General features: G+C 37.3%; 1 protein-coding gene across 11 annotated transcripts in view; it reads left to right on the top strand.

Moving 5' to 3' along the window:
• EIF4E (eukaryotic translation initiation factor 4E) overlaps positions 1-13,911 on the top strand; it is a 62,205-nt gene extending 48,294 nt beyond the window's left edge. For 7 of the 11 annotated variants that reach the window (XM_003829919.5, XM_003829920.6, XM_008955319.4 and 4 more), the window contains 2 exons: positions 537-676; positions 4,473-13,911. In XM_003829919.5, the coding sequence (XP_003829967.1) occupies positions 537-676; positions 4,473-4,587 (255 nt within the window). In that variant the 3' untranslated portion in view covers positions 4,588-13,911. Of the gene's footprint in view, positions 1-536; positions 677-1,561; positions 1,680-4,472 lie in introns of those variants that run through there. The other 4 variants (XM_055111657.2, XM_057302114.2, XM_055111652.1 and 1 more) reach the window with 3 other exon arrangements.
• The last annotated feature ends 273 nt before the right edge of the window (positions 13,912-14,184 follow it).

Raw genomic sequence — 14,184 nt, 5'->3', positions numbered from 1 at the left:
TGACATGTCCCTGTATGTATGCCCACCTACTCAGGAGGCTGAGGTGGAAGGATCATTTGAGCCCAGGAGGTTGAGGCTGCAGTGAGCTGTGATGATCCCACTGCACTCCAGCCAGGGTGACAGAGCAAGACCCTGTCTCAAACAACAACAACAAAAAAAACCCAGACCATTAACAAATATTCATAAAAAATAAGAACAAGAGGAGATTAACCATGAATAGCTATTTTTATTATTCTATTAATATTTGCTCGTAAATATAAGCAGCAGCAGAGCAAATGAATATTAATAAAATCAGCTTTTATGTCTGCCATGACATTAACTGCCAAATTTGCTGAAAAAGGCTGATTTGATAGTAAATGAATGAGTATTTAAAAGTCAGGACAGATCTATATATGCAAATAAAATTTACACATTTAAAAAATTAACTCTTGATTTAAAAACTGTCTTTAATTTCTATGCAAATACAGAAGAGACATTTGCAGTGTAATGAGCTTGTTTATAATCTATTAAATGTAATTTGGGATTTTTTTTTTAAGCTTCTGTGCCTTATTGGAGAATCTTTTGATGACTACAGTGATGATGTATGTGGCGCTGTTGTTAATGTTAGAGCTAAAGGTGATAAGATAGCAATATGGACTACTGAATGTGAAAACAGAGAAGCTGTTACACATATAGGGTAAGTTTTGCTCTTTGCCTACTTATTTTACAGTATTAAGATGAGTAAAACCAGAAGTTATTTTATTTGTAGCTTTAGAAATACTTCAGTTTGTAGATGCTGTTTTCCTTGTATTGTTTTCGTGAACACTTTTATAATTTTGAACGGCTCAATTGGTGCGCAACGTCTTGTTTTTTTGGGTTTTTTCACAGCTATTTATTTATTTATTTAGAGATAGAGTCTCACTCTGTTCTCCAGGCTATATAGTACAGTGGCATGATCTAGGCTCACTGCAACCTCCGCCTCCCGGGTTCAGGAGATTGTTATGTCTCAGCCTCCCGAGTAGCTGGGAATACAGGCGCATGCCACCATGCTTGGGTAATTTTTATATTTTTAGTAGAGACCAGGTTTTGCCACGTTGGCCAGGCTGGTCTTTTAACTTTTGGTCTCAAGTGATCCGTCCACCTCAGCCTCCCAAAGTGCTATCATTACAGGCATGAGCCACTGCGCCTGGCCTTGTTCATATGTTTTTTATTTCTGTAAAATTGCTTTTTCTTAGCAGTGAAGTATATAACCACTAGAGCACTCTCCTTTGGCATGTAGCATTTTTTATTCATTCACAAATGAGAATGTATTATTTCCTACTTTGAAAGTGCTGTTTGGAAAAAAGTACTACTTTGAAAAGAGCTAAAGTATGCTCATAATAATAATTCAGTGATTATTGGCAAATAGTATATGTGCATTTAAAGCATGTGTGTTTACTACGTATAATTTTCATTAAAATTTATATAACATATCTTGGTTTTTGTTCCATGTTTAAAACCCACATATGTAGGGTTTTATTAAACCTTTTTTTGTAAATTTTATTCTTTGCAAAAGTGGCTTTTTTTTTTTTTTTTGAGACAGGGTCTCACTGTGTTATTCAGGCAAGAGTGCAATGGTGCAGTCATGGCTCACTTCAGCCTCAACCTCCTGGGCTCAGGTGATCCTCCTACCTCAGCCACCCAATTAGCTGCAACTACAGGTGTGTATGACCACACCTGGCTATTTTCTTATATTTTTTGTAGAGAAGAGGTTTTGCCATGTTGCCCAGACTGGTCATGAACTCCTGGACTTGATCAAGCCACCTCAGCCTTTCAAAGTGCTGAGATTACAGGCGTGAGCCACCATGCTAAACCAGCTGACATTTTTTTTCTAAGATTTCTTTTTACCTCAATTATATTAGTCATATTTGACACCAGGTGCAGTGGCTCACACCTGTAATCCCAGCACTTTGGGAGGCTGAGGCAGGTGGATCACAAGGTCAGGAGATCGAGACCATCCTGGCCAACACAGTGAAACCCCGTCTCTACTAAAAATACAAAAAAAAAACAATTAGCCGGGCGTGGTGGCGGGCGCCTGTAGTTCCAGCTACTTGGGAGACTGAGGCAGGAGAATGGCATGAACCCGGGAGGCGGAGCTTGCAGTGAGCCAAGATTGGGCCACTGCGCTCCAGCCTGGGAGACAGAGCGAGACTGTCTCACCAAAAAAAAAAAAAAAAAAAAAAATTTTGACTTACAATTTTATGTTAAAATTAAATGCTGGTCAGTCAGTGGTCAAAATGTTTGGTTTGCCCCTTTGTGATTTTTCAAATATTATTAATTTTTCTTTTTAAAATTAATTAATTTTTTGAGACAGAGTCACACTCTGTTGCCCAGGCTGGGGTGCAGTAGCGCGATCTCGGCTCACTGCAACCTCCACCTCTTGGGTTCAAGTGATTCTCTTGCCTCAGCCTCCTGAATAGCTGGGACCACAGGCCTGAGCCACTGCAGTATTTTTTGTAGAGACAGGGTTTCGCCATGTTGGCCAGGCTGGTGTCAAACTCCTAGCCTCAAGTCATCCACCTGCCTCAGCCTCCCAAAGTGCTGGGATTTCAGGCGTGATCCATTGCTCTCAGCCATGTAAATTTTTATGTGAACATAATTTATTTCTGGATCAAAAGGTATAGGGATTTTCTGCATTTCATGCTATATGGGGTTCCATAAGAGAAAATAGTTGATTTGTCATCATATTTTAATGTTTCTTCCAGCATCAAAACCTAATTTTGGAGGATTTACTTTTTTTTTTTTAAACAAGAGTTAAATTAATGAATTTTTTTCCTACGGAAGTTTTGTATTTTTGTCAGTATTAAATGTTTTTGAGTGTATATTAAGACTTCAGATTTTCAAACGAAGATTTTCTTTTTTAACCCTTCCAATTTGCATGACTCAATGGTCTTGCTTTTTGGCATTTTTAATAATTAAGTATAATTGAAAGGAATGCATTGCATTATAATGCAAATTTGATAATTAACACTTTAGTTACCATAAAATTACTTTTTAATACCTTATTTTAGGGGGAAGGTAGTAAATCTTCTGGAAGGTATAAAGAAAACCTATCCTAGTATCATGTTGGAGGATTTAACTCCATTAATGTCTTTATTCCTTTATTTTTATTTGATTTTTGCTTATTTTTGAATTTTTACTATTTTTTTCCTAAAGATTCTTTTTTCTTTCTTTTTTTTTTTTTTTTTTTTTTTTGAGACGGAGTCTTGCTCTGTCACCCGGGCTGGAGTGCAGTGGCACAGTCTCACTCAAGCTCACTGCAAGCTCTGCCTCCCAGGTTCACGCCATTCTCCTGCCTCAGCCTCCCGAGTTGCTGGGACTACAGGCACCCGCCACCACACCCGGCTAATTTTTTGTATTTTTAGTAGAGGCGGGGTTTCACCATGTTAGCCAGAATGGTCTCGATCTCCTGACCTCATGATCCGCCCGCCTCGGCCTCCCAAAGTGCTGGGATTACAGGCGTGAGCCACCGCGCCCAGCCAAAGATTCAAATTTTTAAGATGACCTGTGAAGCTCTCTGTGATCTTCCTCTGAAACCTTGTCAGCTTTATCTCATGTTCACTTTACTTACGAGCCATAGCCACACAGCCTAATTTTTATTTCTCAGCTTTCACATGTGCTCATTCTCTTAACATTATGCTTTTGACCTCGTGATATTTAAAGGGGAAGACTTCTCTAATGTTGTAGATGAGATTAGAATCTCCTTGTTATACAGTATCACAGCCCTTATATTTACTCTTTGGCACTCATGACAAGTGCCATTTTATTCTTGCAATAGAGTCATGTCTGTCTTGAAAATTCGGTTGTAAAGTTAGTATGTAAAGCAGAAATTACATTCTCCCTCGAAGTGTTTCATTCACTCCCTCGAAGTGTTTAATCTCCCTCAAAGTGTTTAGTTTTTGTTTGTGCAGTCTTATAACAGGTATGGTTAATATAATTTGTGTAGTAATATACAATATTTGCTAGGGTTCAGACGTGAAATGTAACATTTTAGATCAAAGAATGAAAATAAACATGTTTGTTTTACAGATTTCTGTTTTTAAGTATGCATGTGATACAGGTCTGTCATGTATTTGTGATTATTTGATTATGTTTTCTCTACTAGACTATAAATGCAGTCAGCTCAGGGACTGTCCTTACTTTGTTCACTGTTGATTTAGTAATAATTATAGTATCATAATAAATAACAATATAATAATATAGTAATGCTCCTGTAATTTAGTAATAACATACCTGACTCGCTCTCAAATATTTTAAAAGTAATTAACCAAGAATATTGCAAAAATGAAGAGTAAATTGTGCTGAAAGGAAAAGGGTGTATAATTAATTTCCTATTTTACTCTCAAGTCTATATTTTTTAATATAAAGACTAATAACCCTAAATTTTTAAATGTATTTCTTGTGAGTAAAAGTTAATGACTACTTTTTTCTTCTTCTTTTTTTTTTTCTTCTAGGAGGGTATACAAGGAAAGGTTAGGACTTCCTCCAAAGATAGTGATTGGTTATCAGTCCCACGCAGACACAGCTACTAAGAGCGGCTCCACCACTAAAAATAGGTTTGTTGTTTAAGAAGACACCTTCTGAGTATTCTCATAGGAGACTGCGTCAAGCAATCGAGATTTGGGAGCTGAACCAAAGCCTCTTCAAAAAGCAGAGTGGACTGCATTTAAATTTGATTTCCATCTTAATGTTACTCAGATATAAGAGAAGTCTCATTCGCCTTTGTCTTGTACTTCTGTGTTCATTTTTTTTTTTTTTTTGGCTAGAGTTTCCACTATCCCAATCAAAGAATTACAGTACACATCCCCAGAATCCATAAATGTGTTCCTGGCCCACTCTGTAATAGTTCAGTAGAATTACCATTAATTACATACAGATTTTACCTATCCACAATAGTCAGAAAACAACTTGGCATTTCTATACTTTACAGGAAAAAAAATTCGTTGTTCCATTTTATGCAGAAGCATATTTTGCTGGTTTGAAAGATTATGATGCATACAGTTTTCTAGCAATTTTCTTTGTTTCTTTTTACAGCATTGTCTTTGCTGTACTCTTGCTGATGGCTGCTAGATTTTAATTTATTTGTTTCCCTACTTGATAATATTAGTGATTCTGATTTCAGTTTTTCATTTGTTTTGCTTTTGTTTTTTTCCTCATGTAACATTGGTGAAGGATCCAGGAATATGACACAAAGGTGGAATAAACATTAATTTTGTGCATTCTTTGGTAATTTTTTTTGTTTTTTGTAACTACAAAGCTTTGCTACAAATTTATGCATTTCATTCAAATCAGTGATCTATGTTTGTGTGATTTCCTAAACATAATTGTGGATTATAAAAAATGTAACATCATAATTACATTCCTAACTAGAATTAGTATGTCTGTTTTTGTATCTTTATGCTGTATTTTAACACTTTGTATTACTTAGGTTATTTTGCTTTGGTTAAAAATGGCTCAAGTAGAAAAGCAGTCCCATTCATATTAAGACAGTGTACAAAACTGTAAATAAAATGTGTACAGTGAATTGTCTTTTAGACAACTAGATTTGTCCTTTTATTTCTCCATCTTTATAGAAGGAATTTGTACTTCTTATTGCAAGGCAGTCTCTATATTATGTCTTCTTTTGTGGTGTCTTCCATGTGAACAGCATAAGTTTGGAGCACTAGTTTGATTATTATGTTTATTACAATTTTTAATAAATTGAATAGGTAGTATCATATATATGGAATTAAATTGATGTGGCTATCTTTGTTTTTTTATAAAGTAAGGCACAGTCCTTCAGTCTTAGGTAAATAATGTACTCTCTTAATATGTTAATACTCATGAGAATTGGGATCTGATGCATCACCATTTGATTGGTAGCAACAGTGGTTGTAAAACTTGGTTGCTGAATTGAGTTGTTTCTATGTAAGTGTCAAAATGATAGTGTAGGGAAAGTACAGGTGGTGGGGACATATGCATTAAGAATTTTGTTAGTGTTGCAATCTAAATAGAATGGAATAAACAGGTGTTAAGACATATTTATAGTGGTAAATTGTTGTAGTATGGTATTCTGTAAACTTGAAAACTTGATCTACTCTTTGTAGGTATCATTTGAAAGCAAACTTGAAAATGTTTTGTACATAGTACATACTTGTATAGTCCTGTGAGATGAAGTATGGCTATCAGACCAAAGGATAAGCCACTGTAGGTAGCAGAATGGAAATTATTATTTTGAGAGGAAAATTTGTCTTTGAATGGTGATTATGACTTAATCATTTTAAAACTGATAAACTTGACAAAAACCCTGTATGAAATAAACATGAAATTAATAGCACTGATTTCATTGTAAAATTTTAAAGCAGTTTAAAGGGTACCACAGGTTATCACAGTACTCTCAATGCCACAAACACCTCTTGTTCAGTATTCTAGAAATACTGAATCAGAATTCTGTGTTTATTATAATCTCAGCATACTGTACATAATATCTGCTAGTTAAACTTGGGTAATTGGTTAAGGTGACTTACTGTCTATGTCAATATGTATAGTTTTGAGTACTTCAAGAGTTTCCTTAGAAGTGATGATGTTAGTGGTATGTTGGCAGTGGGTGGGACTGAAGTAGTATATCTATTATAAATTGATCTATTTTCTTAATTCTAAGATGAAGTCCAATTTTAAGCATCAGCTTTTAGGTGCAAAGGAGGAATTAACACATTAAATGTATACAGTTCTAAATTTTTGAAATAACTGATGTGTAGCATTTGATTATTGGTATTACCATTTTAGAATCATGATGTTATTTTAAACCTTTTTCCTGGGGACAAGAAAGGATAATAAATTACTCTGAATCACTTTTGGCAGTTGCCACTTAAATAGTATAGTGACTTGCAACTTTTATAACTTTATCAGCATCTTCTCTAAATACAAAATTAGGCTATATGTTATTTTCCAACTTACTGTTTTCTCTCTGTTTAGCAGGATATTATAAATAGATTAAATAGATATATTTTCTTTTTTTTTTTTTTTTTTGAGACGGAGTCTCGCTTTGTCTCCCAGGCTGGAGTGCAGTGGCGTGATCTCCCAGTAGCTGGGACTACAAGCACCTGCCACCATGCCTGGCTAATTTTTTTTGTATTTTTAGTGGAGACGGGGTTTCACTGTGTTAGCCAAGATGGTCTCAATCTCCTGACTTTGTGATCTGCCTGCTTCTGCCTCCCAAAGTGCTGGGATTACAGGCGTGAGCCACCGCACCCAGCCTAAATAGATGTATTTTCATAATAGAGAATTGAAATAGGCTTTAATGGGTGCATAGCAGTTTATTGTAGGCATGTGACATTTCATTTAATGAATTTAAAGTTTATTATCCCAATTCTACAGAAGGATTTAATGCATACTATGCAATTAAATAATTATAACACTACATAGTAATAATTTATGTGCCAGGCAGTTGTTTAGTCACTTTACATGCTTATTAACCTGCAGAATAATCTTTTGAGATGTAGGTGCTGTTACTGAGAATTTAACTTTTGCTTGTAAATTGCAAAGGGTGGATTTGAATTCTGGAAATTTGGTTCCAGAGACAATAATTACATAACACTTTCTCCATAGGGTACAGCCTGTCTGATAGGCTATAGTAAATCACCTCAGCTTGTTATAGGTTGGGCATGCAAACATTTCTCCATTTTACTCCCTTTGGTAATGAATCTAGTAATAGATGGAAATTTTCCCTAGATTCACTGTGTTAAGTCAGTTGGGGAAGTTTGGAGGCAAAGATACAGGAGTTTATGGGGAGGTAGTGTACATAAATATAATCACATGTTATATAAGGAAGTTTTGGTCAGCAGCAGACCATATATAGGATGGTGGGCCAGTAACATTGTAACACTGTATTTTTACTGTATCTTTTCCATGTTTTGTTATGTTTAGATACACAAATAACATTATGGAGTATTCAGTATGGTAACATGCCATACAGGTTTGTAGCCTAGGAGCAGTAATAGACTGTTCCCTGAAGCCTATATTTGTGGTAGGTTTATACCATTCAGGTTTGTGTAAGTACACGACGAAATCATCTAATGGCCCATTTCTCAAAACATATTCCCATCATTAATGCATGGTCATGTTTTCATATACATTTTAAGCTTCTGTATTCTAATCTAATATAAATGGCAAAATATTCAAACTGATAGGCATTGAGATTCTTAAATGCTAAAGTTGCATTCAAAAGGATAATTTTAGGCGTTGTGACAAAGCAGTGTTATATTTTAAAGTTAATGACAAGGCTATGCACCTTTTATCTCTAATTGTTTCTTACAGAATGTTTTTATTATTGAGTAATAAAACAATAAATGTCAGATCCTTTATATAAATTCAAGATTGACATTGATAAAACTTCAGCATATCACTCAAGGTCAGTGTAGAAATTGTGTGTCTGGAAACTTCTATAGTAATTTTATATTACTGTGACATTAGTATGTGATCACTTTTCTAGTAATGTTTTAAAAAAATATATCTTACAGGCCAGGCATAGTGCTTTATGCCTGTAATCCCAGCACTTTGGGAGGCCAAGGTGGCAGGATTGCATGAGTCCAGGAGTTCAACACCAGTCTGGGCAATAAAGTGAGACCCCATCGCTACAAAAAAATTAAAAAATATTTATGTATGTGTGTAATATATATAATATATAACAAAACACATATGTATGTGTATATATAGTATGTCTGGCAGAGTACAATTTAGGGGTTAAGACTGGTCCCTCACATATGGTGTGGGAAACACTGTTCACAGGTTGCTTTCCCCATTAGCCCAGGGCAACTCATTTGCCCATCATTTCCTAGAACAACCGGGTCTGTTACGTCTACAGTTTTCATCTTCATGCAGTTATGGATTTGGTGTCAAAAACTTTGGTCCTGTTCTCTACCATCTTAAAATAAACTCTTGTGTCCTGCTTTACTATGAATTCCAAAGTAGGCATTAGGTAGCCTTCCTACTACCATAGTTTAGAGTTCAATATTCTTATGACCATTCTACTGGTAGAAGCAAAAAATGAACTTGTAGGCATGTGATCACATGTGCCTATGGTGCTGTCTTTTCCAATACAGGGGAAGTAATTTTCATATTTTAATCTTGCAGCTTTTTGTTTACTTCATGCATTGTGATTTCTCTTAGTTTTGCACAGAACTCACTTCACTACCTTTTCTGAAAAAAAGTATGTATACACACATACATATGTATTGAGCACCTCTATTTACTGTGTTCCACGTGCTGGGCATATAGCAAGAACAGAATGGTCTGGGGCCCTGCTCTAAAGAAGATTTAAAAGCAAACATATATTAAAAATGCATGAGTCTGGCCAGGAGCAGTGGCTCATGCCTGCAACCCCAGCACTTTGGGAGGCTGAAGCGGGTGAATCACCTGAGGTCAGGAGTTGAGACCAGCCTGGCCAACATGGTGAAACCCCGTCTCTACCAAAAATACAAAAATTAGCCTGGCATGGTGGCATGCGCCTGTAATTCCAGCTACTTTGGAGACTGAGACAGGAGAATCACTTGAGCCCAGGAAGTGGAGGTTGCAGTGAGCTGAGATCGCGCCACTGCACTCCAGCCTGGGTGACAGAGCAAGACTCCATCTCAAAAAAAAAAAAAAAAAAGTGTCTGTTCATAAGGTTCTACAAATAGCTGTTGTTACAGAAAATAGGACTAGGGTTTTATTACTGGGGATTATGCAGTCGAGGTAAATATAAAATGAGGTTGTTTCTTCTTTTTTTTATTTGAGACAGAGTCTTGTTTGCCAGGCTGGAGTGCAGTGGCGCGCTCTTAGCTCCGCCTCCCGGGTTCAAACGATTCTCTTGCCTCAGCCTCTCGAGTAGCTGGGACTACAGGCGCGTGCCACCACACCCAGCTGATTTTTGTATTTTTAGTAGAGATGGAATTTCACCATGATGTCCAGGATGGTCTCGATCTTTTGACCTCGTGATCCGCCCACCTCAGCCTCCCAAGGTGCTGGGATTACAGGCGTGAGCCACTGCACCCGGCCCTGGTTCTAAATACTCTTCCAGCTCTAAAACATTGATTCTAAACAGATCACATTCCAGGAGGACTCTAGCAAACCAGCATATGCAAATTATAGCTTTTGCAAGACCATTTCTACTTTTATATTACTGAACTGTATATGATGATCCAAGTAAAGTTTTGTGTCTCTTTGATTATTTGATTGTACTTTAAAATTTTTTCACCATTCATTTAACATTTTTTAGCATACTGTAGTATTTTTAATGCAATTGTGTTTGCATTGGTGTGGCTTTAGAGGCTTCTCCAGCCACCTTCCCAAAATACTGATCTGTGATTTTTTTCTTTAATGTTTGGCCAAACATAATACATGCTTATTTTATTTTTCATCCCTACAGAAAGGTAGAAGATGAGAATTCTGTCTCCTACTGTTGTTTTTCAAGGTGCCACTCAAATTTCTTGTACGTGTCTAGAAACTTGTGCATACAATAGAAGTACACTGTGGCTGGGCATGGTGGCTCATGCCTGTAATCCCAGCACTTTGTGAAGCTGAGGTGGGTGGATCACCTGAGGTCAGGAGTTTGAGACCAGCCTGGCCAACATGATGAAACCCCGTCTTTACTAAAATTAGAAAAAATTAGCCAGGCATGGTGGTGCGCGCCTGTAATCCCAGCTACTCGGGAGGCTGAGGCACGAGAATCACTTGAACTCGGGTGGCAGAGGCTGCAGTGAGCTAAGATCACGCCACTGCATTCCAGCCTGCGCAGCTGAGCCAGACTCCATCTCCAAAAAAAAAAAAAAAAAAAAAAAGATGTACAATATATGTAACTTTTTTCTTTGGACACAAAAATTCCATTAGCTTTGTTTTCTCATTTTTACTTGTCATGATGTATGTCGAACACATTATTTTTAGTGTCTGGTGTTCCATTATACAGATGTCTCTCTTGTTGGTTGAATTTTTGCCTTCACAGACCCTCAAGTTGTATTCATATCTTTTTACACTAAGCATAAAGAAGACGGATTGGGGTCGGGTATGGTGGCTCACGCCTGTAATCCCAGCACTTCGGGAGGCTGAGGTGGGCGGATCACGAGGTCAGGAGTTCGAGACCAGCCTGGCCAACATACTGAAACCCCGTCTCTAAAAATATGAAAAAAAAATTAGCCAGGCGTGGTGGTGCGCAGCTGTAGCCCCAGCTACTTGGGAGGCTGAGGCAGGAGAATCACTTGAACCCAGGAGGTGGAGGTTGCAGTGAGCATATTGCACCATTGCATTCCAGCCTGCGCGACAGAGGAAGACTCCATTTCAAAAAAAAAAAAAAAAAAGACGGATTGATTTTCTTCAGCAGTATCAAGTGGCACTTACCATCCACCCCTTTAACACCCAAACCATTCTAATCCATGTATACAGACCATCATCTGTTTTGTTATTGTGTTCTATAATGCAGCTTTGCGAGTTATGCAGTTTTGGTCCTCATGATATTTTTCTGATTGGTTTTTAATGTATTTTGTTCTAACGAGCCAACATTGTTATACATGTAATTTGTTTATTTGCTAGATTGTACTCTTTCCCAAATATGGGCTATGAACTAGCATCTACTTTCATTTTACCTATTTACCTGTAAACATTGAAAAAACTGAATCAAATGCAGTGATATCGGACCTAGTTTTATTGTTATGCCTTATAATGAATTTAACTTCACAGTTTTCTAAATGAGAGCATTTCCCAAAGACATCTTTATGGTCATAACCAGTTTCCCTTGGCATTTGATTTATTTTTATTTTTATTTATTTATCTTTTTGAGAAGGAGTTTCGCTCTTGTTGCCCAGGCTAGAGTGCAATGGCGTGATCTTGGGTCACTGCAACCTCTGCCTCCCGGGTTCAAGCGATTCTCCTGCCTCAGCCTCCAAATAGCTGGGATTACAGGCATGCACCACCACGCCCGACTAATTTGTATTTTTAGAGACGGGGTTTCTCCGTGTTGGTCAGGCTGGTCTCAAACTTCCAACCTCAGGAGATCCGCCCGCCGTGGCCTCCCAAAGTGTTGGGATTACAGGCGTGAGCCACAGCATCTGGCCTGATTTGTTTTTAAGAGCATTATTTTTCTGCTTTATTTTGTGACTTCAACATTTGACACAATTTTGGGTGAATGGTTTGTGCATGGTGCCTGACATCGTGTTTTGATGTGTAGTATATGCCATAGGACATGTGAGACAAGATGTGTCCCAACTTGACCTTGTTTTGTATTGTTTATGTCAAGGTGTTGAGTGTATTAGATATACTGTTGGGGCTCTGTGTTCTAGCTCTGCCTTTTAGATAATAACCATGGTTAAATATGGCAATGTCCTGCATGTCTCCACACACGGGTTTTGTAACTGAGTCAGAATGATAAGTGATTAGTAAGCACATTTTTTCTCCTTTCAGGAAACCACTATTTTCCTTTTCTACATGCTGTTTTGTAAGTAGTACTTTTATGAAGGTTGTCTTCAAATGTTCGCATCTTCCATTTCTACTGTCCTTGGGTTATCCATCCTGTCATTTTGTGCCAATCACTTTTTTTTTTAACTTTTAAGTTCAGGGATGAAAGTGTAGATTTGTTACATAGGTAAACTTGTGTCATGGGGTTGTTGTACAGATTATTTCATCACGCAGGTGTTAAGCCTAGTATGCACTAGTTTTTCCTGATCCTCTCCCTGCTCCCACCCTCCACCCTCTGATAGGCCCCAGTGTGTGTTGTTCCCCTCTGTGTGTCCATGTGTTCTCATCATTTAGCTCCCACTTACAAGTGAGAATGTGGTGTTTGGTTTTCTGTTCCTGCATTAGTTTGCTAAGGATAATGGCCTCGAGCTCCATCCAAGTCCCTGTAAAGGACATGATCTTGTACTTTTTTATGGCTGCATAGTATTCTGTGGTGTATATGTACCACATTTTCTTTATCCAGTCTATCATTAGGCATTTAGGTTGATTCCATGTTTTTGCTATTGTGAATAGTGCTGCAATGAACATACATGTGCATGTCTTTTTATAATAGAATGATTTATATTCTGTTGTGTATATACCCAGTAATGGGATTGCTGAGTTGAATGCTGTTTCTGCCTTTAGGTCTTTGATGAATTGCCATACTGTCTTCCACAATGGTTGAACTAATTTACACTCCCACCAACGGTGAATAGGTGTTCACTTTTCTCCACAACCTTGTCAGCATCTATTATTTTTTGACTTTTTAGTAATAGCCATTCTGACTGCTCACATCTATTTTGTAAATAAAGTTTTATTGAAACATGGCCTTACCCATTTGTTTACATATATTCATGGCTGTTTTTGTGCCACAATGTCAGAGTTGTCTTAAAGTAGACAGAGACTATCTGGCTGCAAAGCCTGAGATATATACTAACTGGTTCTTTATGTAAAAAGTTTGCTGACCACCTACTCTAAACGTTTTGCAGTGATGGTAGTGTTGGCAAAAAACCAAATAGCTTACTCTCTTTAAATTTCCCTTTTACTTCCTACAAACTCCTAACACCATTTACGACTTTGTCATCAATATGGTCAACTAAGCTTGGTTTGCATGGCTCTACTTCCTTTCACCTTCCACTTAGGCAGTGTCTCCAAGTCCACTGCAGTTTCTATTTGTCTCCTGACTGTTACTGTATCAGTTCTTACCTAAATAACATAACAACTGATCTCCCTACTTTTTGCCTATGCCCTCAAATGTGCTCATTGTTGATCTATCTCCCTGTTAGGTGTTCTTTTTCTACTCTTTAGAAAGCAGCCAAGGAAACCAGGGTTCTCTCAAAGTGGAAAATACTGGAACTTATGTACTGTTATCATAATGATAGTTGGTGTTTTGAATTATAAGAATGATTCCAGGTGGTTTCTGAATCATCCAATAAAGCTGTATTCACTCTGTGGGACTGTCTTAGTATTTCATGCATTACCTAAAGCAGCATGTAGTGTGGATTTATTTGTTCATTGCCTTATTGCAGGAAGTAAATTTAAAAATGAAGAAAAGGGAGAATGTGAAAAAATATTAAACCAAAGGTAAGGTTAGCATGTCAAATGCATTCCATAAAGCCCATTCTAAGTGACCACTCTAAGTGAAGCAATTTACTCAAAGATGCTGATGTCATGCTTGGGCAACTTTCATTTGTGGGATACAATTTTTGCCCTAAGAAATTTAGC

This window comes from Pan paniscus, chromosome 3, assembly GCF_029289425.2.
Source record: "Pan paniscus chromosome 3, NHGRI_mPanPan1-v2.0_pri, whole genome shotgun sequence".
NCBI lineage: Eukaryota > Metazoa > Chordata > Mammalia > Primates > Hominidae > Pan > Pan paniscus.
This window is presented reverse-complemented; position numbering and strand designations above follow the sequence as displayed.